Source organism: Podarcis vaucheri (genome assembly GCF_965113315.1).
Source record: "Podarcis vaucheri genome assembly, chromosome: 3".
NCBI classification, from domain to species: domain Eukaryota; kingdom Metazoa; phylum Chordata; class Lepidosauria; order Squamata; family Lacertidae; genus Podarcis; species Podarcis vaucheri.
In genome coordinates, this window is record NC_138761.1 from 46,211,754 (window position 1) to 46,237,607 (window position 25,854).

The following is a 25,854-nucleotide window of genomic DNA, read 5'->3' on the forward strand; positions in this document are numbered from 1 at the left end:
CCTGAGTAGTAGTGGTTGCCAGCACATTAGCCCATTCACGTTCTGATTTCAGACATGGTGATATTTTGGTATGATGTTTAGCTGGTGATATATTGCAATATTGAAAACCAGTCCTAATCCAACATTTTAACATCCAGTAAACATCAAATCCAGATTTTCTGACATTTACTGGAAACATAGGTGTCCTTCATCTGTATGTCTATGTCTGCTAATTTCTGTTGCAGCTCTGTGGTGCAAACAGCAGGTTGCTTATTTGTCGCAGATCTCTCTCTCTCTCTCTCTCTCTCTCTCTCTCTCTCTCGTTTAATCTCAGCAGCTATTTTGCTCCTTGCACACATGAAGGATTTGTAGCCTTCTGAAAAGAAAGGTTCAGACTGAAATGCTCTGCTGCTTTGTCAGAGCTGGTCTGGTTTAAACAGATAAGGAGATAAATGAACCACAAGAGGCTAAATGCCAAGGCAAAGCAAAAGGAGCTTATCCTTTACAGTGGAGTTTAGGAAGCGAACAGCGGCATATCAGTAAGGGAGGAAATTTATGCCAGGGAACAGCTGCCACTCCCCAGATTAGACTACTTGATCAAAACTAGAAGAAGATTTCATTGGATTGCCCCAATTAAGCTATTACACATGTTCCATTGTTCTAGGCACTGAGTGGTGGAGAAGAGATTTGGGATACAGGCAGGAGGGCCTAATGTTTTGCAGAAGAAATTAATGCATGTTTGTAAAGTAGAAAACACAGAAACTGGGATTGTGCATGATGGAAATAGAGCTGTGAGCCAAAAGGTACTCGGTTCAATGGGAACATATTCCCCAGCTAAGCATGCAGCCTCCATTTTGTAAAATAAGATCAATTCAATGCCAGGAAAACCTATTATACAGCATTAATAGGGAGATACGTGCTCTCCTAGCCATGTGACTTATAGTGAGGGTGATATTTGATGTGATCTTGAACAGAGAATGGTGGGCAGAGATTTTGTTGGTTCACCATTGATGTGGGTTTCTGTTTCCTGGTTTTTCCTAACCATTGATATGTTGTAATATACACAAATATGGGACAGTTAGTCAGTGGCTGCTGGTTTCATTTTTCAAACCTCTCAACTTCTTCCCAGGCTGAAGACTCGGGCTGCTTTCAAGGGAAGCAAGGCTAAGCCTTTATATGGGGACTTAGGGGGTAGGCAGGCAGTTACTGAAGGTTTTTTAGGCTGAGGTATGGACAGTGGCAGAGCTTCATGCTCCGGCACTGGAGGGCGGAGAGCAGGCAGGGTGTGGCCTGAAGTGAATGCTCCATCTACAACTGTCTTCATGTGGAAGGCAACAGCTGGGAGACAAGACAAGCCTCCCTAACCTATCCTTTCTGAAACAATATGAGAACTGAAACACAGCCATACTTTGAAATGTGCAATTCTCCAAAATTTGCACTTCTTCAGCCACAAGTAGTGTACAGAATGTATATATTTTTTATTATCATTGTTAATTATTGAATCCATACCCTGTCCTTCCTCCCCAAGGAGCCCTTTGCTAGGACAAAGTGTGCGTGAAAATACATATACATATATTAGTATAAAAAAGCTATACAAAAATTGTTTGTTTTATACGGAATTGTTTTGCAAACTTGTGTATAGTAGGCACAATTGCATAGAAACATTAGGTGAAAGTCACATTAAAATACAGATGAATTTTCAAAACAACTTTAAAAAATGCACCCTGATGTAGAAGTGTGGGGAACTGAAGTTAAGATTGGAAAAATGAGACACTGAGAGTAACCACAATTGACAGATTTATCCATATATAGTTCCTACATATATTTAAACAGGATGGGGAGTGGGGAGCTGAAATTCTAAATCAAGTTTTTATCTGTGTAGCAATCTGATACATATTTTGTCATTACTTTTTGGCTTATGTTCTTTTTTTATTCTGTTGTGCTTAAGAAAAAGAATGAGTTGCAATGAGTCAGGCACCAGTGAACTTTCTCCAAAACTCACACAGAACAACATATAGCAGAGCTCAGTAATGTTTCTGGGTAAACCAACCGTCACAAAAATCAAAGCGTACAATTGTTTGAACTGTCTTAAAAGATACAAATCTTATTTCACATTCTTCCCTTATTTTCAGAGTATGATGACCATGCACAACAGGCTGCTTTCTGTGTAAAAAGCTATGTTTTCATGTGAAATGTCTTATCTGAGAACCGTTGGTGACAGATTGGGACTCCACGACCCTCCCCCAAATTACTAATCTATCTAATTTATGTGGATTAGGCAAGCCTTTAATCAGAAAGTTGAGGTTTAGATTTTCCAGGTTCCATACTATCACAAATGCTGTCCTTGAACATGAGAAATTTCAGCGAACAGTTTTCAGTGCTTTTAAACCAAATGTTTGGTTTCAGAAACCAGCCCTTAAAGCAGCTAACACTGGACTACTACTTTTTATAAATGACTTAATAAATGTTTTGTATTACTACATTGCTCAGCTCCAATCACCTCATAGGGGACATGTTCTTTATGGACTGTGTGTGTGTGTGTGGTGGGGGATTTACTTGCAACTGCTGTCATTTGGAAGACAGAAAGTGGTGGTGGACACACAGTGATTCTTGAGTAAAAAGTATTGGTTTGGCAGTTCCTTAGGCTCTGTCCCTGACTTTCCCTTCAGTTCAGAGCTATGTCAGAACCAATTTAGTGTGAGTTGCTGTGAGTCTTTTTGTACTTGGATGAGAGTACTCTAGTATAAAATACATGAGTATGTATTTTAGGTATGTATCAAACTGCTATATTCCATTCTCCTTAAAATATAGACTGCATGTATTTTAAGGATGATGAAGGATAATAAGCATAATTCAAGTGCGCATCTGCTGTGTATTTTGTACCTGGGCATTCATATCAGATAGGAACTAATCCTCAAAAGTCCACTATACAGAGGAATACTTCAGCCATAGCCAAGACTTTGCATGTGAAGACAGTGGATCTTTATGCTGATAACAAGCTGCTCTGAAAACTCTACTAATCTTAAAAGTGGGGAACACCGAAATACCAGCACAAAACCCTACTAGGCTCCTGGAGCTAGTCATAGTGGATGGTCACTAGACAGTGTCACCTTTGTTCCTCTGAACCTGCAGGGCCCTGGGTGACTGAAAAAAAACTTGCTCTTGTAGAAGCTGTGGGAGAGATTTCTTGTTTTGTTGTATAGCTTTTCACCATTTCATCATACTGAACTCTTCATAAACTTCACCTATTGGATATCTCATTAGAAACAAATGTAATCTTCAGGTGCTGGTTCTTTTTTTCTGAGAAAATCAGTTACGTCTCTTCACATGGTAATTGCAGTGATGCAATTTGTTTGTTTTCTTTCTTTCTCTTTTGCCCAGATGGAAGATGTCATAGCTCGTATGCAAGATGAGAAAAACGGGATTCTCATTCGTACAGTCAAAAGTTTTCTTTCCAAGATTCCCAGTGTCTTCTCTGGTAAGGTTCAAAATGTACCTTATGTCCTGTTGGAAACGCATTGGCTGTAGCAGATATATGTGGACGATGATAGCTCAAACACCAAGATAAAACACAAAGCAAGCAAGGAAGTCATTAGCTCCATGATTCTGGAACCATCTGTTGAGCTGTGAGCGTTGTTATGTGTATTCAATTAAATAAAATCAAGAGAAGATGGCATTGCCACCATTCAGGAGTTCCAGGGGACAGGCACAGCTTGTTGATGTAGAGCTAAGAGTCCCAGATGTGGGTGGGCAGATTAAGGACTGCACCTGACAAACTGGGAGATAAGGCCCAAGGAGGGTGTGGATCCCAAGCAGGAAAAATAAGGAGAAGACAAAGCAGAAAGTGAAGGAGTTGGAGGAAGAAAGCTTTCCCTGCTGGGCTGCTGGATATTCTTCAGCAATGGGTGCTGCTGCCACTTTTGAACTTGAGTCAAGCTCAGCTCCTATCCACCCTTCCCTTCTGTCATTGGGGAAGTTGGGAGCATAATTGAAACTGTACCAAGAGCTCCCCCCAAAGTATATATATATATAGCAGAGGCCCCAATTGAGCTCCCCATACATTGCATGCTGTGGTAGTGCATTATCTTAACATCTGAGCATCTGAAGCGGGATCTTTGGGAATACAGGAGCAAAAGGCTTGTACATTGTATGTGTAATGTGCTTTAAAGAAAGAGAAGTAGGGGGGACCAGAGAGGCTTGCGGATGCAAAGAAGTGAAGGGGATGTGATGAGTTTTTATGTATGAACAACTGTTGAGAGGGGAAGGAGGAGTGAAATTGATTCACGTTATTTGGTTGCTGTCAGGGGTTCAGGAGCAGAGGCGAGGGCAAGGGAGGAAACAGAGAGCGAGGGGGAGGAGGCAGAAGAAAAGATGAGTGATGACGACGACCCGAGATCTCCGAGTCTTTCCAGTGAATCAGAAGATTCACAGGAAGGAGCGCCAGTGGCCAGAGCAAGGGGGGAGCTTAGGGGGACACCCCAGGAAGAAGGGTCCAGAGGGGGCTCAGAGAGCAGCAGTTGGAAATCGGGGCCAGCATCACCAACAGAACGCAGTGGAGAGGAAGGGCGCCAGGTACCGAGCTCTGGCAGCTCGCAGCAGGAGGGAGGACATGAGTCAGGAGTGGCCACACCTCCATCGGGGAGCGAGGAAACGGTCAGGCGGGAAGTGGAAGGTTGGGCGCACGCGCCAAGTTCAAATACACAGGAAGGTGGCGCAGTAAGCAGCCCGGAAAGGGAGCCAGGTCCTAAAGCCCGACGCAAGGAGACAGAAGGGTCCGGGGGGTCAGCGTCAGAAGCGTCCAGAAAGGAAGAGACCACGGGGGGGCAGAGGGACCCAGAGAAGAACGGTCAGGCGGAAAAGGTGGAGTAAGGCTAGGGTACTTAGCTGGTGTACAGGGGGCGGAGACTCAGACGGAGCTTCGCCGGTCTAACCCATAAGACGTAGAGCTGCACGCAGCAGCTTGAGAATGGAAACTGTAACTCAATAAAGACTTTTACAAAGTGACCGCTGGCTAGCGTGATCCTCTGTGAGCAGGATCTAGAAGCAGCTCTGACAGTTGCTTTTGTCTCTTTAACTCAAAGCATTTGAGTTAATAAAAATTGTCGCTCCTTGATGCCAAGGTGTCTGGAAGAGCTAAGGCTTTGACAAGAAAATGACTTGCAAAATCAGATAAAATAAACTAATGTTTATTTTCTCCCAAGATATTTGGTGGAAGGAAAATAATCCTTTTAAGATTAAGCCTCCTCAACTGCCTGCTGTTAGATCCAATGATGGGATTCCCTCTGGGGACAAGCCCTCCAATTTTATCTATTGATAAAATTGATAAAAGTGTTTATATGCCCTTGAAACACAATTCTCCTGTTGTACAGATATCCCTGCGCAAATTCTTAATGACTGATAATTAAATTAGCATTCCTGACAAAAATCCTGCCTACAGCTTCTCTTCTAAATACATTTATAACTAAACCCTATTTATTCAAAGTGAAACTATGATGGAAATAATGTTTTCATTTGATGTTAATGGTACCCTAGAGTTGAATTTCCAAATCTACCCAGCTTTAGATCTAAGTACTTTGGAACCAATTCAGAATCTACTGATGAAATGCACTTTGCATCTTTGTTTTGGTGACCTAAATTTCAATCCTACTCATTGCCCAGGTGGTTAATCTAAATGTCTATGCAAATGTCTACTTTGTTTGCTCAGTTTCTTATAGGATTTTTGTCGTTTTTTCATGGTAGGATAGTTATACCACAGCAAGCTCAAAAAAGTAAGATCAGGGGTGGAGAATCTGGGCTCTCCTGATGTTGTTGGACTTTTAACTCCCATCAGCTCCAAACAGCATGGTCAGTGGTCAGTTGGTCATCATAGTCAATGTTTGATGTTTTATCATGTTTTAAATATTCTGTTGGGAGCTGCCCAGAGTGGCTGGGGAAACCCAGCCAAATGGGCGGGGTATAAATAATAAAATTATTATTATGGGCATTGTTGTCAATCAACATCTGGAGAGTCACAGGGATCCTGGGGGAACATATCCCAGATTTTGCTGGTAGCAAACATGAGGGGAAATGGATCACTTTCACATTTTTCACGGCCTACCTAGGATAGAAGCTGCTTCACTTATCTCAAAATGTTTCATTTCAAGTTTGTCAATTTATTGGCAAGATGGTTATAATGGATGGAAATTACCACAGGATTTCCCTGCTAGACAGACTTCATCAGTAAACTGAGGATGTGACTTCTTCATTTACTCATTAGAGAGGCTTGTTAATGTTAAAATGAATGACTGGCCGCAGTCTCATCTTGGGATCTTTCCCTTTATATCCATTGCAAAGTTAGCATCTAGGCCGTGAAGCAAACTGGCATTCCTTAATTCTCGAGAGCAGCTGACAGGAAAGTGGCCATTTAATACCTTAATCACATGAAACAATCAACAGAGATAATCACACTGATGAGTTTAGGTGTCTTCTTGTCTGGTGTTGATTAGAATATCAGTAATAAGAGGAGGCACTTGATTTATGCAGTCCAGGTTTCATTTTCGGAGCTGTGATTGCAGGCAGAATGGCTTGAACTAATGATAAGTGAAGGAAACCTGATATATTAATCAAAGAAATGATGTATAATAGCTTTCTATGCTTGATATTGTTAGATAATGTACTGTAGAGCATTGCTTAAAAAAATATTCCACAGCTCTTTAAATGCATGTTAGACACCATGGGATGGATCCAGACTTGTGCCCCGTCTGCAGTATACATCACAGCACTTTAAATAGTCATGGCAAAGAATTCTAGAAAATGTGGTTTTTGAGGGTGCAGAGTGGTTTAACAATTATCAATCCCCTTTCCCAGGAAACTCTGGGAATTGCAGCTCTCTTGGGGTCTTCTAACAACTCTCAGCACTACAGTTAAACTACAGTTTCCAAGATCTTTGGGGGAAGCCATGGCTGTTTAAAGTGGTATGGTAAAGGTAAAGGGACCCCTGACCATTAGGTCCAGTTGTGCCGACTCTGGGGTTGCGGCGCTCATCTCGCTTTACTGGCTGAGGGAGTCAGCATACAGCTTCTGGGTCATGTGGCCAGCATGATTAAGCCGCTTCTGGCGAACCAGAGCAGTGCACGGAAACGCCGTTTACCTTCCTGCCGCAGTGGTACCTATTTATCTACTTGCACTGGCGTGCTTTTGAACTGCTAGGTTGGCAGGAGCAGGGACCGAGCAACGGGAGCTCACCCCTTTGCAGGGATTCAAACCGCCGACCTTCCGATCAGCAAGTCCTAGGCTCTGTGGTTTAACCCACAGCGCCACCTAAATATTTAGTGCCATTGGGACCTTAGTGCTACTTTACATCCCATTGATTACGGTGGATCTGCTCTAATCATGACCAAGCCTAGATCCAAATTAGCATAGCAAGCTGCCTGATACAAAGGCACACCATTGGTTTCTCCAACACAATGAGCTATTCAGTACCTTGACCAGCAGTGACTTCCCAGGTGTTATGAGTTTGGGGGTGCCAGACACCTATAATCCAGCAAGTGTTAGAAATTAATCAAGACCTGGAGTGTTAAACTGGGTGCCAGACATGGGACCCCTGGATTCAGCAAGTGTTAAAATATAACAGGCTAGCCTCCTAATGAGGTAAATGCCTGGTGTGATGAGCCATTTAAAAAACAAAGGAAAAGTGATGTCCCATTAAGAAAGCTATGGAGAGGGGGCTCTGTGCCGAAGACAAATGGATGGGACCCCTTCTCCTGCCAGAGTTCGGAGTAGAGTTTCCTGTGATGTGACCTAAGGGGGAGGTGATAGGCTGAAAAAGGCCAAGAGAGAGAGAGAGAGCATAAGAGCACACATTGTTTGATTTCCGCTCAAATCCAAGGCTGTGGCTATGGGAGAAGCAAGATCTTCTTGGGGTGTGAATGCTGTGAGCCCCTCCATCATAGGTTCAGGTTGTATATATGTGTAAATAAACCATATATTATAAAGACACTGCAGTCTCCACTGTGCCTCATTTTCAAAGGAAAACATAGTCCCTGGGTAAGCGCTGGAACCCCTGGAATCTCGCACCACTCAGAGATTGGGGTAGCATGCAATACAGGGTATCAGGCGGGGATCTTATGGGGATTGAACCAGGGATTTGCTTTCAAAGCAGATGGTCTACCACCAAGCTAGGGTCCTCACCCTCACCCAATCCAATAATTTATATATCTATTTTTCTGATGGGATATATATATATATATATATATATATATATATATATATATATGCTTTCGTAGATTTTCACGGGTACAGGAATGCAGGTTTTGGTGTCTTCGGGTGTCTTCCCGTGTAAGAGTCGGGGTGTCTGGGCGACGTTTCGACGAGTGAGACCTCGTCGAAACGTCGCCCAGACACCCCGACTCTTACACGGGAAGACACCCGAAGACACCAAAACCTGCATATATATATATATATATATATAAATTTAAATGAGGTTTCACAGTTCAGCACAACACAAAAACAAATCACCAAAGCAGGGGGAGGTGAGTGGGGAGTTACTGTGGTGTGGCTGGTCCTTCAAAGCAATCTGGATTAATTAAACCTTTGTGTTTATGATCCCATTTTGTTAAATTAAATTATGCACTCTGATTCGATTTAACCCCAGTCTTTTGTTGAGAGAAATTTCCTGGATCTTCTTACAGATGAGATGGGGTTAATGACCATTAATGGGGGCATTTGTCAGCTGAGGGCTTTGAAGACTAGAGAGTGTAAATTTGAATTAAATGATTCAGACATATTCAGTATGGATTAATTGATCTGTAATGAAGTCACATTTCCAATTAATGCAGATTCATTCCTCCTGTGCCTACACAGCCTTGGATATCGCTTCTGGAAATTATACTGTGAAAACTGTTTTTGCTAATTGAAGGGCTGAATAGAGAGATCCAGGCATGCACTGGGCCTTCCCAGGCTCCCCCTCCTGATGCAGCCCCTGTGCCCCCCCCCACAAGCTGAGGGGGAGCTGCATATAGCAAGTTGCTTATTGGATGATGCCACTCCCACGCTTGCGGTCACAGCTGAAGCAATAACAGGGAAACCATCAAACAATTGTCAACCATGGGTATATATTAGATGAAGGTTGTGAAGGAGACAGTTGGTTTAATTCAGTCATTTGACATTCCATTTGCAAGTTTTTTGGTAGGGCAAATAACACCACGCAACACTGAGATTTGGGAGTAAATTCCAGAGGGGTCATTGCATTAATCTGTTGCAGCAGAAACATTAAAACGTTTTGGCATGAGCTGTTGTGATCTAAGAGATGCCACCTCTTAGTACCTGGAATACCTATTGTAAGAAATTTGGTGGCATTTCAGATCTCCAGTGGTCTGTCGTACAAATATAATTCAGTAGATGGTAACAGGCTCCGATTCTGGCTTAGTCTTTGGCTTCTTATGCACTAGAATTGTAAGCTTCATCCATCATGCACCACTTTCTGGTAAAAAGAGATGTCAGTAAATCCATAGTGACATGTTAGAATGCTGTTTACGCTTGTGCTTATGGGAAACATATGTTGCATGATTTCCCCCCAAGTGCTGTGTAATTTATATCTTGTAAAGGCAAACAACATCCATTCATGCAGATCTGTGATAGTTATTCAAGGGCCATTGAGGAATATTCTCTCAAAGCTTTGATTGGCCTGGTTCAAGTTTGCCACAAAATGTTTGCCCTCCCTTTTATAACAGTCATTGCTTTTGTTCTCTTCAGTTTGAGCCCCCAGGTTGGAACTCTTAGATCTCACAATAAGTTTTGTTTCGCTTGCTTGTGTTGCAGAAAGGTACATTTTTTGTATCTCCCTAAGATTGCTGAGTAAATGTACATGAAGTGCTTTGAACGCTTAAACAAAGTAATATATAAATTGTTGTCATAACAACCTAAGGGTACAATCAAAAAGCTTAAAATCACTATTTTGGGGTTAGGCTTTCCCAAAAGCTCAACTAATTGGGTTTGTTCCGAAAAAGAGCTTAACAATTCTGGGGCCTTCCTAAACTTTGCGGGTGTTTCACTTTTTGGCAACCCTAGTTGGTACTATATAACAAGCAGTGATGACAGAGGTGGCAACATAGCTCAGTCAGTAGAGCTTGATGCTCTTGATCTGAGGGTTGTGGGCTCAGGCCCCACGTTGGGCAAAAAACTCTTACATCACAGGGGCTTGAATTAAATGACCCTCGTGGTCACTTCCATCTCTATAGTTCCATGATTCTGTGACAGGACACAATTACTATTTTTTAGAAGATAAGTTTAGATTTCACCCTACAATCTCAGTGTGTCCCTGGTGGGAAGACTTTCTGGCCTGTGATTAGTAATAGCTGAATACTGCTTTCATTAAGTGAAAAGCCTTCCTTTAAACACCGTTAGCATTCAGAGATGATTTGGCTCTCCCAATTTCATTTTTAAAGAGTGGACATAAATTAGCATTGACCCTTTAATAGTTTACTTCAAAGCCAGAAACTGGTCAAGATCAAGGGTCACCTGCGTTTTCAGAGAAACCAAATGAAAATTGTGTGGGTTGGGGTTGGCACACCAAATCTCATTAAAAGGTTTTGTTTGAGTTTGCAATTCTTCATTTCTTATGATTACTTTCCAATCCAGCGGATTGAGCCATCTGGAGCATTAGCAGAGCAGGCAGAGCAAATAAACTAATGGAAGTCTGTGACAATTTTGCAGAATTGTCATCACAGACTTAAATGTAACTTATTAAAAATGTCCTTTTAAAGTATTCTGATGGGAAGACATCCATCTCTACTGTTAGTACCCATTAAGAAGATATATTCCCCACTTTACTGTTGGTAGCAGCAGCAAATTAACCCTAGTGTGTAGTGGCGCAATGGGTCATTGTGTCTACCTGTTAACCAGAAGGTTGATGGTTCAAGCTCACCTAGGAACGGCCGTGGGCAGGATTCTGTGACAAAATGAATCTTGAAGCCTGCTGGTCTGCCATTGACTAGAAGAAAACTGCAGATAGACTATGTGAATGATTTGTGGCGTGCTTCATTGAGAAAGGTGCAGTTTGAATCACAATTTCTTCCCAGAAAGCTGTCTGTGGACAAATGCCGGCTTACTCAGCCTGAAAAGCAAGATGAGCACCGCACCCCATAGTTGCTGTTGACTGGACTTAACCATCCAGAGGTCCTTTACCTTTTCCTGAGTGAAGCCTTTTGGCTCAGATTGTTCCCATGGACATGAGTGCAGTTCTAGAATATCATTATGTGCATGTGCACGCACACACACATTTTCTGTTACTATTTTACACAGGCAAGTGAGCACGTTGTTGGATTAAATGACCCTCATCATTTATGTTGTTGTTATTGTTATTTTAGTTTGTAGAAAGACTGACCATTAAAAGATGGTGTTGATTTCCCTCTCCCTGCCTTGTCTCTGGCTCTTGAACATTCCCAAGTGCAGTGAAGGGGGAACCATCTTCTTTTCCACCCCAGAATTGCAACCTTTCATGCTGGTGGCCCATAAATAGTATAGGTCTACAACTAGATTTATTCAAGTTATCTCTCCTCTTTAAAATCACCATGAATTAATGCTTGCTCTGTGCTCTGAAGAAGAATAAAAAACTCGAGGACCTTGTGAGTCAGCCACTGATGCACAGGCACATTTAATGTAAATGGTATCTGTGTCTCTCAGCCATCTGTTCTCTATATTATGACGTATGCAAGGCTGACTGATCTTGTTGGCTGAGTCATCTTGTTGATGCTGCCCCTGTAGTTCCAGGTTGTTTCAGTCTGATAAGTGCTTCACACATTGAGCTGGTGGCATGCAGTCATTTCAACACTCAGATAGACTGCTCCTGCTGGATCCTCCCATCCAATGTTGCTGCTCAATATTATTTGTCTCCTTTGCCACAAGCAACATGAAGTGTTGGACCTCAGGCATGGGGTCACCTGGTGCTTAGGAAAATAATAGTGTTACATGAGAACCCAGGGCAAAAGAAGTAGCCTTTGCTCATCTAGCTCAATGTTTATTTACAATGGCTGACAGCGGTTCTCCTGGATTTCAGACAGGGACACAAATGTCTTACAACTGGATGGATTACTCTGCTGAGCATGTATGGCTTTACAGCACTGTTTGCAAAGCAAGTGCTCTTATACTGAGCCTGGCTGGTGCAAATGCCATGAACCAGTGGTTCTGGTTAGCTCCTGGTGCCTCCATACCAATCATATGCTTGTGAGATGCTGCATACACACTTCTGTATACATCTGCTAAATTGCTTGGTGACTCACTATGTATCAAATATCAATTAATGTATCAAATGTATCAATTAAGTGCACCTTTATCCAATCTGCACTTTGTGAAACACCAAAGTACCACCATCCTTCAAAGTTAATGTACCCCTGAAATTTGCAGTGCAGTTCTCCAGCCCACCAACATGTGCAAAAAGGCATATAGTAGAGGAAAGTGTGACAGGAAATTGCTTTGCAGAAAGGTGTATTGCAAAAAGGCCGACTGCATACAAAAATGTGTATTTTGAGAGAAATTTGCACTAAAATGTGTCCTCCCTCAAAGAGGGCACATGTTGCGGTGAAACCTGGAGACTGACCTCCTGTGTTGTGGGTGGGCATATTGGACAAGCCACAACACCCGATTGGTAGGTCCCTCGTTGCTGGGTTTAATCTGGCCAATGGGGTGCAGCCTAAATGGATTGAGGGACCTATATATGCCTATGCATGTGACCCAGGACTTCCTCTTTCAGTGCATGCATCGGAACACCCGCCCACCTCTCCCTATATTTAGCGTATTTTGCGATTGACATTGCTATGCCGTCGTGTGTCGTCTGTTGTTGGGATAGGGGCATGGCAGGAATTTTCCCCACTTGGCTGATTGGCTGTTGCCATTTGGGTTTCGCCTGCCATGTAGCAAATTGTAAGGTTGCGGATAGGCACTGGTTCAGGTGATAGGAATGGGAGAACGGTCTCGCCATCCCTATGTGAAGGGTATTCCATTAAAGGAATCCAGGGACTCAACTTGGTTTGGTCAACCCCCCAGAGGGGGTTGTGCCCGTGCTTGAGTCCAGGGGAGCATCTGGGGAGTGGACATTCCCGGGCTTTCTGCCTACCTCAGGTGTTCACCCTTGGCTGACCTATGATAGAGCTCTGGGTCAGCGCTACCTGCAAGGGTGCAGGAAGCTAGTCGAACCAGAGCCTATGCAACCACTCACTTTCTGTAATCAATAAAGTTGTGGCCTAAATTCTGCCAAAAACCAAAACTAAAATTTGAGTCAAATGTGTCTTTATTTAGTGGGGAGGTCTCTGGGTCTGAACACGCAAATTCATAAGAATTTAATTATTGTTATTATAAATTGCTGCAGGATTGTGGGGAACTGAATTTAATATGGGGAAATGAGAAATTGAGAGAATTAAAACTGACAAATCCAGCCCTGTTGTCAATGAACTCATAAATTGAACAAATAATGTAGCCCCATCAAGGGTGATAAGCAAGACAAGAAAAGCTCTGATCTTTTCTCTGTCTTATGAAGAATGAGACTTAAATATTTGAAGGCCTTTGGCCCTAGAGACCCAGGTTCTAGACCCTTTGTTACTTGGTCTATAGCAGTCTAGAATCATAGAATCATAGAATCATAGAATCATAGAATCATAGAGTTGGAAGAGACCACAAGGGCCATCGAGTCCAACCCCCTGCCAAGCAGGAAACACCATCAGAGCACTCCTGACATATGGTTGTCAAGCCTCTGCTTAAAGACCTCCAAAGAAGGAGACTCCACCACACTCCTGGGCAGCAAATTCCACTGTCGAACAGCTCTTACTGTCAGGAAGTTCTTCCTAATGTTTAGGTGGAATCTTCTTTCTTGTAGTTTGGATCCATTGCTCCGTGTCCGCTTCTCCGGAGCAGCAGAAAACAACCTTTCTCCCTCCTCTATGTGACATCCTTTTATATATTTGAACATGGCTATCATATCACCCCTTAACCTCCTCTTCTCCAGGCTAAACATGCCCAGCTCCCTTAGCCGTTCCTCATAAGGCATCGTTTCCAGGCCTTTGACCATTTTGGTTGCCCTCCTCTGGACACGTTCCAGTTTGTCAGTGTCCTTCTTGAATTGTGGTGCCCAGAACTGGACACAGTACTCCAGGTGTGGTCTGACCAGAGCAGAATACAGTGGCACTATTACTTCCCTTGATCTAGATGCTATACTCCTATTGATGCAGCCCAGAATTGCATTGGCTTTTTTAGCTGCCGCGTCACACTGTTGGCTCATGTCAAGTTTGTGGTCAACCAAGACTCCTAGATCCTTTTCACATGTACTGCTCTCAAGCCAGGTGTCACCCATCTTGTATTTGTGCCTCTCATTGTTTTTGCCCAAGTGCAATACTTTACATTTCTCCCTGTTAAAATTCATCTTGTTTATTTTTGCCCAGTTCTCTAATCTGTCAAGGTCGTTTTGAAGTGTGATCCTGTCCTCTAGGGTGTTAGCCACCCCTCCCAGTTTGGTGTCATCTGCAAAGGAATCCAGGGACTCAACTTGGTTTGGTCTAAATGGACACCCCCAATGTTTTGGACTGCAACTCACATCAGCCGCAGATAATAATAATAATAGTTGTTGTTGTTTAGTCATTTAGTTGTGTCTGACTCTTCGTGACCCCATGGACCAGAGCACACCAGGCACTCCTGTCTTCCACTGCCTCCCACAGTTTGGTCAAACTCATGCTGGTAGCTTCGAGAACACTGTCCAACCATCTCGTCCTCCGTCGTCCCCTTCTCCTTGGGCCCTCCATCTTTCCCAACATCAGGGTCTTTTCCAGGGAGTCTTCTCTTCTCATGAGGTGGCCAAAGTATTGGAGTCTCAGCTTCAGGATCTGTCCTTCCAGTGAACACTCACAGGGCTGATTTCCTTAAGAATGGATAGGTTTGATCTTCTTGCAGTCCATGGGACTCTCAAGAGTCTCCTTCAACAACATAATTCAAAAGCATCAATTCTTCGGCGATCAGCCTTCTTTATGGTCCATCTCTCACTTCCATACATCACTACTGGGAAAACCATAGCTTTAACTATATGGACCTTTGTTGGCAAGATGATGTCTCTGCTTTTTAAGATGCTGTCTAGGATAATCTAGGTAATAATAATAGTAATAACAATACTAATTTAGTTACACCCCGCCCATCTGGCTGGGCTTCCCCAGTATTCTGCTGGAGTGCACCAGGTCAATTAAGGCTGGTTCATAGGGTTACCTTTAGCTAGTCATCTTTTCCCTGAGCCTAAGCTACCTCACAGTGTTGTGTGAATAAGTTATTTGGTGGTGGTGAGGTGCTCTCCTGAACTCCTTGCTGGGGGAGCAAAATAAAAACAGCAAATCTTTCTCATTCTACAGGATTATTCTTTATGTGTCTAGAAGTGGAACATAAGAAGTTCTGCTGCTTGAGACCAGCACGGCTAAGCCCATTCTTTCTACTTTCCCATATCATTCTGCTTTGCTTCTTGTATGTTCGGTAATGCACAATTCTTTTCACTTTTGCATTCCGTTCCCTGTGATTTTGTTCCATCTATTTATCCTGCCTACCCACCCACCCACTACTTGCCATCAACCATGTGCATTCTTTCACGCCCCCTCTCTGTGTGCAAATTTCAAGATGATCTGCGTTTGCGTAGTCGCTTGAGAGCTAGTCATTAGGGACTCAGCCATCCGCCTCACCATTTAAGCTAAGGCATAAAGCAGGCCTACAGAACTTGTGATTCAGGAAGCTGCATGCACCAACCATGTTGATGAGCTACATGATAGCTGCACTTTTTTCTGGTCCCCAGCAAACTGCAAAAAACAAGAGTTGTTGATGGGCCATCATAGATGTCTGGAGCTTGGTAGGACACAAGTTCTGTACACCTGGCTTGGAGCCAAGGGGCCTAAAGCTTCTAATCACAGTGGAAGCTTGCAGGAACTGCCTTATACTTCCATACCACTTGCTCCAAATTTTTGTTTGGCATGATATATTTTTCCATATAGCTCTCAGCAGGGCTCACCACAAGCTGTGAATTGGAATAACCATTCTTAATTATATACTTTATGTAAAGCACCCCCAATACAGTAAAGCAGGGATGGCTAATCTACAACCCTCCAGCTGTTACTAGATTACATCATTTACCATCCCTGGCCAGGAGTCATGACAGCTCAGGCTGAAGGGAGTTAGAATCCACCTCAGCAGTAAGGAGTGCTGTGTGAAGGTCACACTTGAAGAGCCAGACTCTTTGCCTGAATATAAATTTATAGCCATGAAATGTTAAGCACTTCAACTGGGATGCTTCATTTTGGAGACATGGCCCTATGTTTTATAACAGTGACTATCAATGATACATAAATGATGTGCAAATAATTCATTGCTGTTATAAGAAATCACGAGCAAATAGATCACCGGATTAGTTAAGCCTAGTTATCAAACTTTAAATTGTTAGATTCTAGAGTTTTCAATCAAGTGTTGTGAGAAATTAATCTCTTGGTGGTAATTAGGTTGAAAAAATTATCAATCTTGATGTGACTGTGCACTTAGGCCCTGGAGATAGAAGTATTATTAATGCCAGCCAAACTTACAAACAGTGAAATGCACGCAGATGGTAATTTCCAGGCTCCTGCAATTTCGTGTGATTGTGCCTAGTACAACGGAGGACAAGGAATAGCTGCTTGACTCCTATGCTCTTCAATCTGCCATAGCAACAGGATTGTTTAAACAACATTGCCCAGGATTGGCAGAACAATTCAAGGTGCAGCAGAACAGAACAAAATGTCTTGGAACGGGAACGCTCCCCCCCTTTTTGCCTTTCCATTTTGTCGCTGACCTTCATTGTACACTCACAGACAAAACAGGTTGGGGAAGTATTAGCTATGTGAATTTGGTGACCAACCAATGAAGAACATGGATTGCACTGAGAAACCAAACAACAAGGTGTCATATGCTCCAGTTTTAACTGGATAGACCACCCTGGTAAAGTGGGGGCTGCTGTCAGATGCATGTCTGCTCTCTCGCCTGTGTACAATGTAGGTTTTGAGGCATTATCTTTCAATGTAAAATAGGACCATAACTATGAATATCTAGGATAACCATAAAAATCTAATAACCCTTTGCTGTGCTTGTCTGATCCTGCATTCCGTCTTTGACAGCAACTAGCCTACACAGCTCACAAACAGTGCTTTGATGTGCTTTGAAGGTACATTGTGTATGGAGGCTAGATCTTGCCCAAGCTGGACTTCCCAGGTACTGGCTTGGTGACCCCCACCCAAATGGACCAGGCCTCCACTAACTTCATTCATGGTGAATAGAAATGAAGTGTGGCAACAGCACATTACAATGCTAGAATACTAAATACTGGACTACAACAATAGCAATTCATCATTTTTAGTCACGTTTCAAATGTATCCTCTCAGTGATGTATGCCAATAATTTGGTGGGCCATCAGCTGCAGGGCCCCCCAATTCTTGCATATTGCACTTACCTTTAATCCGCCACTGGGTGCAATATGCAAGAACCAGGTCTACAGCCAACAGTCTCTAGCCCAGAACTTTCCAGACTGTCACAACACCTTAGTGTGTCAGAGGGGAATTTATGGAAGGTCTAAAAATATACCAGGTTAATCATCACTTTAATTCTGTGCATCAAATCTTTTTTGTTGTTTAGTCCTATCCGACTCTTCATGACCCAATCGACTAGAGCACGCCAGGCACTCCTGTCTTCCACTGCCTCCCGCAGCTTGGTCAGACTCATGTTTGTAGCTTCGAAAACACTGTCCAACCGTCCTCTGTCATCCTTCTTCTTCTGCCCTCCATCTTTCCAAACATCAGAGTCTTTTTCAGAGAGTCCTCTCTTCTCATGAGGTGGCCAAAGTATTGGAGCCTCAGCTTCACGATCTGTCCTTCCAGTGAGCACTCAGGGCTGATTTCCTTAAGAATGGATAGATTTGATGATCTTGCAGTCCATGGGACTCTCAAGAGTCTCCTCCAGCACCATAATTCAAAAGCATAAATTCTTCGGTGATCAGCCTTCTTTGTGGTCCAGCTCTCACTTCCATACATCACTACTGGGAAAAGCATAGCTTTAACTATAAGGACCTTTGTCAAATCTTAGAAAGCATTTTATTATTTGATGCTCAAAGGGGGAAAAGACTGATTAATATGCTAACCCTGGGGAATAATATAGTGTCACCATTAGGACTTAAGAGAAGGTTACAGACCAGCATTTGTGGCCAGTCAACGATCTACCATCAAATCTGACATTGCAAAACAAACAAAAAACAGATCAGCATATGAGGGCATATCTATTTTCTTTGTGCAAACAACTACCATAAATGGTCATGCATATTAGATGACCCACTAGTCTCGTCCTTTGTCGCTGATAAAGAAATCAGGCAAACTGGATTGCAAATACTCAGCGCACTGGTGGTGTATATTGGATCTCCACCATCATGATTGCTACCAGTATTCAAAGCACCAAGGGGAGGGGCATTTTCAAGGAAGAATTAGTGGGCTGGAGTGTTTGACCCTTCCCCTGTCTATCATTTCTGCTTTGCAACCCCTATCCAATTTTGCCTCAGAACATGCATGACAGCAGGAGTTGGGAGTGGGGAATGGCTGGGGGAAATGGGATGGAAGGCGTAAAGTGCCATTCTTTCTTCATTGCAAATTCTTCAACCACTACTTCCTCATTAGTGACAAATATAGGTCTGAGAATCCTATACTTGCTGCCATGTGTCCAGTTCTGCCCTGGTAGTAGTGAGAACTGGGAAAAACCCTGGACCAAACCACAGCTGCTGCTGGTGCTCATTCCAAGATTTCCAGCACCTTGGGTAATTATTAGAGATATCCTCACTCTGTTTCTCATTTTCCCAATCTTAAGTTCTTCACATTTCCACATCAATTTGATTTTTCTTTTCTTTTTAAGTCCTCATGAAAATTCACCAGCGATTTATTGTGAATTTCTGCTAATAAATACATTTTTGTATGAATTCGTTCCTAATATGCATACATTTATTTGCAAAGCAATTTCCCTTAATATAATGTTGTTTTGGTACTATTGTCAATGAATGCATGCTTTACCTTAGCATAGGCATTTTTCTACACATTACGTGGCTGGAGAATTGCATTGAAAAATTAAGAGAAGCGTGAATTTCAAAGGATGAGTGTGTTTTGGTTTGCGTATCATTCTGAAAAGTGCGAGTTAGGTTCACTTTTAAATGCAAACTAAATTGATTTCCTCCCCCATCCCTAGTAAGTATGGCTTACTATTAGCAAGTTTTGCTCAGAACAGTGTAAATGAACTAACCCACTCAAAAAGGAAAAACAAAAAGCAAGCATGTAGCCAAAATCAATCCTATGTGCGTATGCCAGGCCCATTGTCGTCAGTACTGCACAAGCTCTTCTCATGTCACAATTTTGCCCTTTAAACATCTATGCTTGAGTGCAAGATTGCTAAAAATAAAATCTCAAATGCTTTATCAAACATTTCCCTTAACCTTTACAAGCAAACAGGTTTTCAAATGGTCTTGAGGAATCTTGCAAATGGATATATTTAAAAATATGTGCAATAGATTATTAAGCCTGGAAACTAATATAAACTGTGATTAGCTTAATTACACAGCAAAATGCGTGGCAGAAAGAGAAAACAAGCCAAGTTTACATCAAATGTGTTGTGAAATGAAATTCAGGTCTGCTTTTCTGTAGCTCTTTCCAGACAATAAATAACCCTTGTCTTGTTCTTAGCCATTACGCACACTCATCTTGGTCTATCTGTAGTAGCTAGATGTATAAGAGTTGCACAACAGCTCAGATGTGACCTAACATGTTTTCATCTGATGTCTTCCAAGTACATATTCCATGGGGGACAATAAACTAAAAGGTAGCATGTCTAAAAATAGATGCGGGCAAATGACCATCTTGTAAAAGATACAAATAATGGCCTAATAACAACTAACCTATTAATACTATATAACACAAACTGCACATTCAATAAATAAACAATTAGGCTGCAATCCTAACAGAAGAGAGAGCTGAATAGTAGATAGACCACATCATCCAGTGATAAACTGTGAGGAAAGAGTGGCGCTCTTGTGCTCTTCCACAAGAATTAAAAATATTCTTCCATCTAGTAATCTGAGCGTTGCCAGGGATAGTATCCTTCAGCCTGGGTAAACAGGAACATTTTCAAAATCATCTTGAAAGTTAATAATGATGGAGACGGACACACTCCACCAGGGAAGGCACTCCAAAAATGGGGAACCACCACTGAAAAGGCCCCGTCACAGGTCAACACCAATTGGGTAAATCTCAGTGTCAGGAGCACCAACATCTCCTCATAGCATGGAGTCTGTGGCTCTCTCTTTTTGTGTTTCTGGAATGAAAAATTGACAGATATAAAACTGCTGTAGTGACAGGGCAAGCTCACTTTGTGGAGGTTTAAATAATCACATAGCACAGAGGAGAAAGGAGGTTCAGCCAGGAAAGTACAGAGGGGAGTACAGAGTGCATGGAGTTTGCCCTCCGCTCAGACATTTGCTGTACTGGGACAAAAATATCTTGAACTACATCTCTAAAAATAGAGGAACTTCAGAAGATTCTGTTAACAAAAGCTACAGAAAGAACATTCTCAGATTCTCTCGACTGCCCTGTTAAGAGTAACATTATAAAATTCAGAAGGGTCAAAATAAGCTAAGCTAAGGTCTCAGAATGAGAAGAAAATTCCATATCAGTCTGTTGAAGCACAAAAACAACAAAGCTTTCGGGCATCTTCAAGACTAAAAAATGTATTCTGGCATGTGCTATTGTATGGCAGTGTCCACTTCTTCAGGTGCATGAAGTCTTGTATAAGGGACTAAGCAGGGCTGCAGTTGGACATGAGGTTTACGTATTGAGTAAGTTTTCCTAGTTATAATGCTAGCACTTCTGTACTGACTTCCAACACTGCTTTTTACACTGCAGTAAAAAGCATGAAATTATAATGGAAAACTCCCATGATTTTTTGAGTTAACAGAGTTGCAAACTGATTCCCCCCCCCCCGAAAATAATATGGGGATGAAAATAGAATGCTAAATGTCCAGTATATTCCACTAGATATCCAGGGGTGGCCTTTACATCATGAAGATAAGAAAATGCACAGTTCTGAGTCTCAGGCAGAAGTCAGAAAATTACAAGTGCCACTGATAATCCTTTAAATATATCAGAAATATCAAACTTTCTGAAGTCTTCCAATGGTTTTTCAGAGTAAGTCCTGTACACACTTACATGGGAGTCAGAACTATTGAACTCGGTGGGTCATACTGCTGTGTAGGAATGTGTCAGATTGCATTGTTAGGCACTTTTTGAGTTTTATCTCACTTCAACTGCTGAAGGAGAAAGGTGCCATTTAAATGTATTTAATAAAACCTGAACACTTATTCAATGTGTTTCAAACCTTAATCAGGGAAGCAAACTGTTATTAAGAAGATGCTTTGCTACAGTTTTCTAGATTTCTCTGGGGAATAGCCAAATAGCCTTGAAATGTGTCATGTAATCAGTAAGGATTTATTATTATTTGCGCCTTGGGGCTTGTCACTTTTGTTTTCTCAAATCATCCCTCAGCCACAAACTCACAAGATGGTATTAACCAAGCCAGTATCCTCTCAGCCTCTTTTCCCCACCTGCCACCTGGGGATAAAAATACAGGTCTACCTTACAGAGCTGTTGTAAGCATTGCTGCAATAATATACACAGATCAGTTTGCAATGTCAAAAAACAGCAACAACACCATACTGTATTATTAAAAGGAATTTTGTGCCACAGTCTGTGTAGATACAATACTGACCTGGATAGACCAACTGTCTAACTCAGGATAAAGTAGCTTCCTACATTCCTAACAGTAATAGCAACCTTCTTATAGCAACAGTAATATGTTAATATATGGTCCCAAATGGTTACGGTTGTATGGGGATTGACAAACAGCTGAGGGAAACTAGTGCAAGAAGTGACTAGGGTGACACTACAGTACACATATAACCTTAGCTATCAGAGATGCTCATATATATTTTTAGAATATGCTCTCCAGGATCATAGTGCTTGATGTCGGAAAGACAGCATGTTCTTACAGTTTAGGGCCGTCAGGTTTATAGTGACAGGGTTTGCTCTTTTAGGTGGCACTTTCGAAATCCGGCATAACAAATTTCAGATGATAGATAGTCTTGGTTAGTGCATTCACATGAATGAATATGAGACCAAAACAAGGTTTTGCTACAAACTAACATCTGTTCATCAGAGGTAACACTGCAACAATCCTAGTGGCTGCAACCAACTTCCCACATTTTTAGATTCATAGATTTCCAGGTCAGGTCAGTTGCAGGTTTCGTAAGTCTTACTCTAAGGTTATGCCAGCAGCAGTCTGATGTTAAATAGAGATCCACATAGAACAGTTCACACATTAATGAGAACATGAATGACAATTCTCGCAACTTATTTAATCTGGTTCTTATTTAACCTAATGATATAAATGGGTAACTGTGGCAAATGTAATATTCTAATTGTAGGTGTGTGAGAGCAGGAAATGTAGAATGGACACCAGCTTGTACAGAAAGTCTGATTAGCTGTCAAACTATAATAACACGGATAGATGGATGACATGTTCTTCTTTCACAGAAAAGTCTTGCAAGTATGAAATCATCTTGGCTAACCTTGCTTCTTTGTTCATATTAATATTTGCATGTAAACAGGCTGATAAAAAGTCATTCAGGCTGCTTTCCAGATAGTGAGTAAACAAGGAAACTGGCTCAAGTTCATTTTATGTAGCATGAAAATTGGCTAATTTAAGGAAATTTGCTATGCAAATACTTAAACTTCATCCATTGTCCAACTGACCTCTTGCAGAGCATTGCAGTGTTTCAGAGACAGGAAAACAACAGGTCCTTTGTTTAATAAGTATGTCAACCATGTTGTTAGTGAAGAGCCCCGTTGAGGGGACTTGAAGCTGAGGAGACTTATTGTACTTTAGCTGTTAAGGTACTTTTGTACCTTGAAACAGAAAGGCCACCCCACACATTGAAACAGACTTATGCATGCAAATTGTTTGCACTAGGCTGCAAGTCATAGTCAGCTAAGCACAATGGAGCTGGAGCACAACAGGATAGATACTGAAGGAGAAGCTCAGGTTGTAGCCTAGTAGACAATGGGAGAGTTTGCACAAAATGTTAAATTATGTTTTGGTGTTACAAGGATGAGCCACAGTTTACATACTGCCTCCCTCTACAACTCCTCCATTGTGGTCCCAAGGAGGAGACTGGAGGTTGGATGAAACATTAAAGTGTTGCTAAACTGTGGTTAAACCTAACCGGCTTGTGGACACAAACCAATTTCTTATCCTACGGTTTTAAGTTGACTTGTTTCAGTAACCTGTAGTTAAAGTTAACCACCATTTGTTGGGTTCAAAAGAGATGGCAAGTTGTGTGTAATCAAAAATGGAAATGAAAGCTTCTGAACTTCTCATCTTGGCCGTGTCAGGGAAGGAGGGGGAGCATGCAAGTCCGAGGCTTACCTAGGCTTGTTCTTGTATTGCTAAACTGTGACTAACAGTCACAAGCAGCTGTTACTGTTTTATGGGGGAGGTTATTGATGTGCAAATTGCAGAGAGTTACTGATGCTTTTTAGAGAAAAGGATTAGTTCAGCTTTTGCGTGGAATATAACTTGAGAAGAAAGGAGATGATGTGAAAACATGGCTCTGTTGTGACACCGTTAATGAAGGCTAATCAAATAGCCCCTGTAACTGAGCCTGCTGCTGTGCTTCCCAGTCTCCCCCTTCTTTTATGAGTTTCTTGCAACTGAGCTGTGAAAATTTGCACTCAGTTCACACACAAGAGCTGAACCGCCTCCAGGGAACAAAGGAGCTTCTTCACATATTTTTAAAATAGTAACCATATAAATACTTGGAACTACTTAAAGTGGCTTAACATTAGATTGGGTAGTGGTGGGGAAACAGACTAGTTACTTCACTTCTTTTAAGAACATTCAGCCAAAGAAAATCATATTGTTCTTTTGTAGAGGCAACAGAAGTTTCATACCTGTTCTTAAGAAATTATTGTTCCTCATTTAGTGTTCTCAGCAGCAACAGAGAGGTGATCAAATCAAGCAAGGCTCCTTTTCAGAACAATCCTTGCAGGAGGAGTTGAGCTTACTGTGAAACAAGTTCAGTTCAAGTACACTTGATAAGAGTCAGATGATGCTTGTGGAAAAATATTGCTCTCTTTCTAGTATATAGAGGAGGGCAGCCACCATTTACATTGCTACAAATCTCAGGGTAAGTACTACGGTCTAACCACAGGTGCCATTAAGGGGGTTGTTATGAAGTGCACAGTGTGCGTGGAAGTCTGCAGTTGCAGGCCAAGGCTTCGGGCTGCCTCTGTCTCCACCGACTAGATTAAATGAGGACACAGCACACTTGTACTGATCCCCTGGCATGCTACTTGGCAGACATTGTGCCAAGACGAAGTTCCACGCCCAGAAGCCAATTGACACAACGAAGTTCCATTTCCCAAAAGCTAATCCATACAACAAAGTTCCAAGTCCAGAAGCCAATCCATTCAGGCCAAGTCCAAAGATCAGGAAACACAGTCTGGGGTCAGTCCAAGTAAGGCAAGACAGTAGTTCAGCAGTTAGTCTCGCAGTAGAAACCCATGAAGGTCCAAGGAAAATCCCAGGCGAGGTCCCCCAGCACGGGCAGTTGAGCAGACACAGTACCTCAGCTCTGCTGCTTTCTTACACTGTGTCTGCTGATTGTAGCATCTGGGCTTCATGAGGCATGTGACCTTCACCTGCTCTCAGCTTGCCCCAGCTGAGGAGTCACATGACTCCTCCCCCACCTGGCCAGCTAGTGAACTAGGCTGCAGGCCCTGTCCTGCCTCTGCCTCCTGGAGTGCCCTGTCCACTGTTCCCTACTCCTTAGGACCCAACGTACTCATGGGGATGGAGGTCTCTCTGGCTCTGGTGATGTGTCCCGCTGCTCAGATTCCTGTGCACCAGCCTCTGCCCCCTCATCATCCTCTGTCACCCTGTGATTATTGTCTACTACGACCCCTCCTTCCCCACCCCCAGCTTGTTCCCATGTGACCCACTCCCAGCTGCATCCCTCACCAGGATCCTCTTCCTCCTCCCTGAAATCCTGCCAGTTCATGGCAACACTTGACCAGGACCCGATGAGGAAAACCAGGTAGGAGTTCCAGGTGCAGGTTGTTTAAATGCACCAGCAGCAGACCTGTCTGCTTCATCATTCCTGCCCCCAAAGCCAGCCCTGCATCCAAGCTTGCCTGCCATTGGCCAATCCAGCACCTGATAGGTGGAGAGAGGATTACACCCTCCCACCTGCTCATGTAGGATCCCAGCACCCAGAACTCCCTTGTCGGGTCCTGTGGTCACATGCCACTGGATCTAGGTGCACGTGGATTAATGTGGTCAAGGAAAATAAAATAAATTTCAAATAATTCTATTGCATTCAAAGGGAAGTAGCAGACTTATTAAAAATAGGTCTCCATAGAATTAATTGGCACATGTTTGTATAAACAGCACACTAACAACATAGCCTAGTTTTAGAAGAGTTCGCAAAAGGTTAATAATCATCATACAAGTTATCCGTTCTAAGAACATGTGCTAATACACATAGTACAGCTAGAATGCAGTGAAATCAATCAGGGGGAAAAGGAAGAGAAAGAAATTTGCTGAGACTAGGCAGTGGTGACTGGCACCCACTGGGATTTCAGCCAACAGTAGGGGGACCTGGTAGAAGTTCGTGGAGACAGCACAGGCAAGGAAGTCCGTATAATTTATGATGGGGGTAGATTATATTGGTGTAACTCACCCCACCCCAAACTGTGCTTAGGAGCTGGGCTACAGCTGCCT

At 42.5% G+C, this 25,854-nt stretch overlaps 1 protein-coding gene across 6 annotated transcripts in view; it reads left to right on the forward strand.

Moving 5' to 3' along the window:
* Positions 1-25,854, forward strand: part of RGS7 (regulator of G protein signaling 7) — a 134,339-nt gene that overhangs the window by 63,472 nt on the left and 45,013 nt on the right. For all 6 annotated transcript variants that reach the window (XM_082215065.1, XM_082215068.1, XM_082215069.1 and 3 more), the window contains exon 3: positions 3,361-3,457. In XM_082215065.1, coding sequence (XP_082071191.1) covers positions 3,361-3,457 — 97 coding nt within the window. The remainder of the gene's footprint in view (positions 1-3,360; positions 3,458-25,854) is intronic.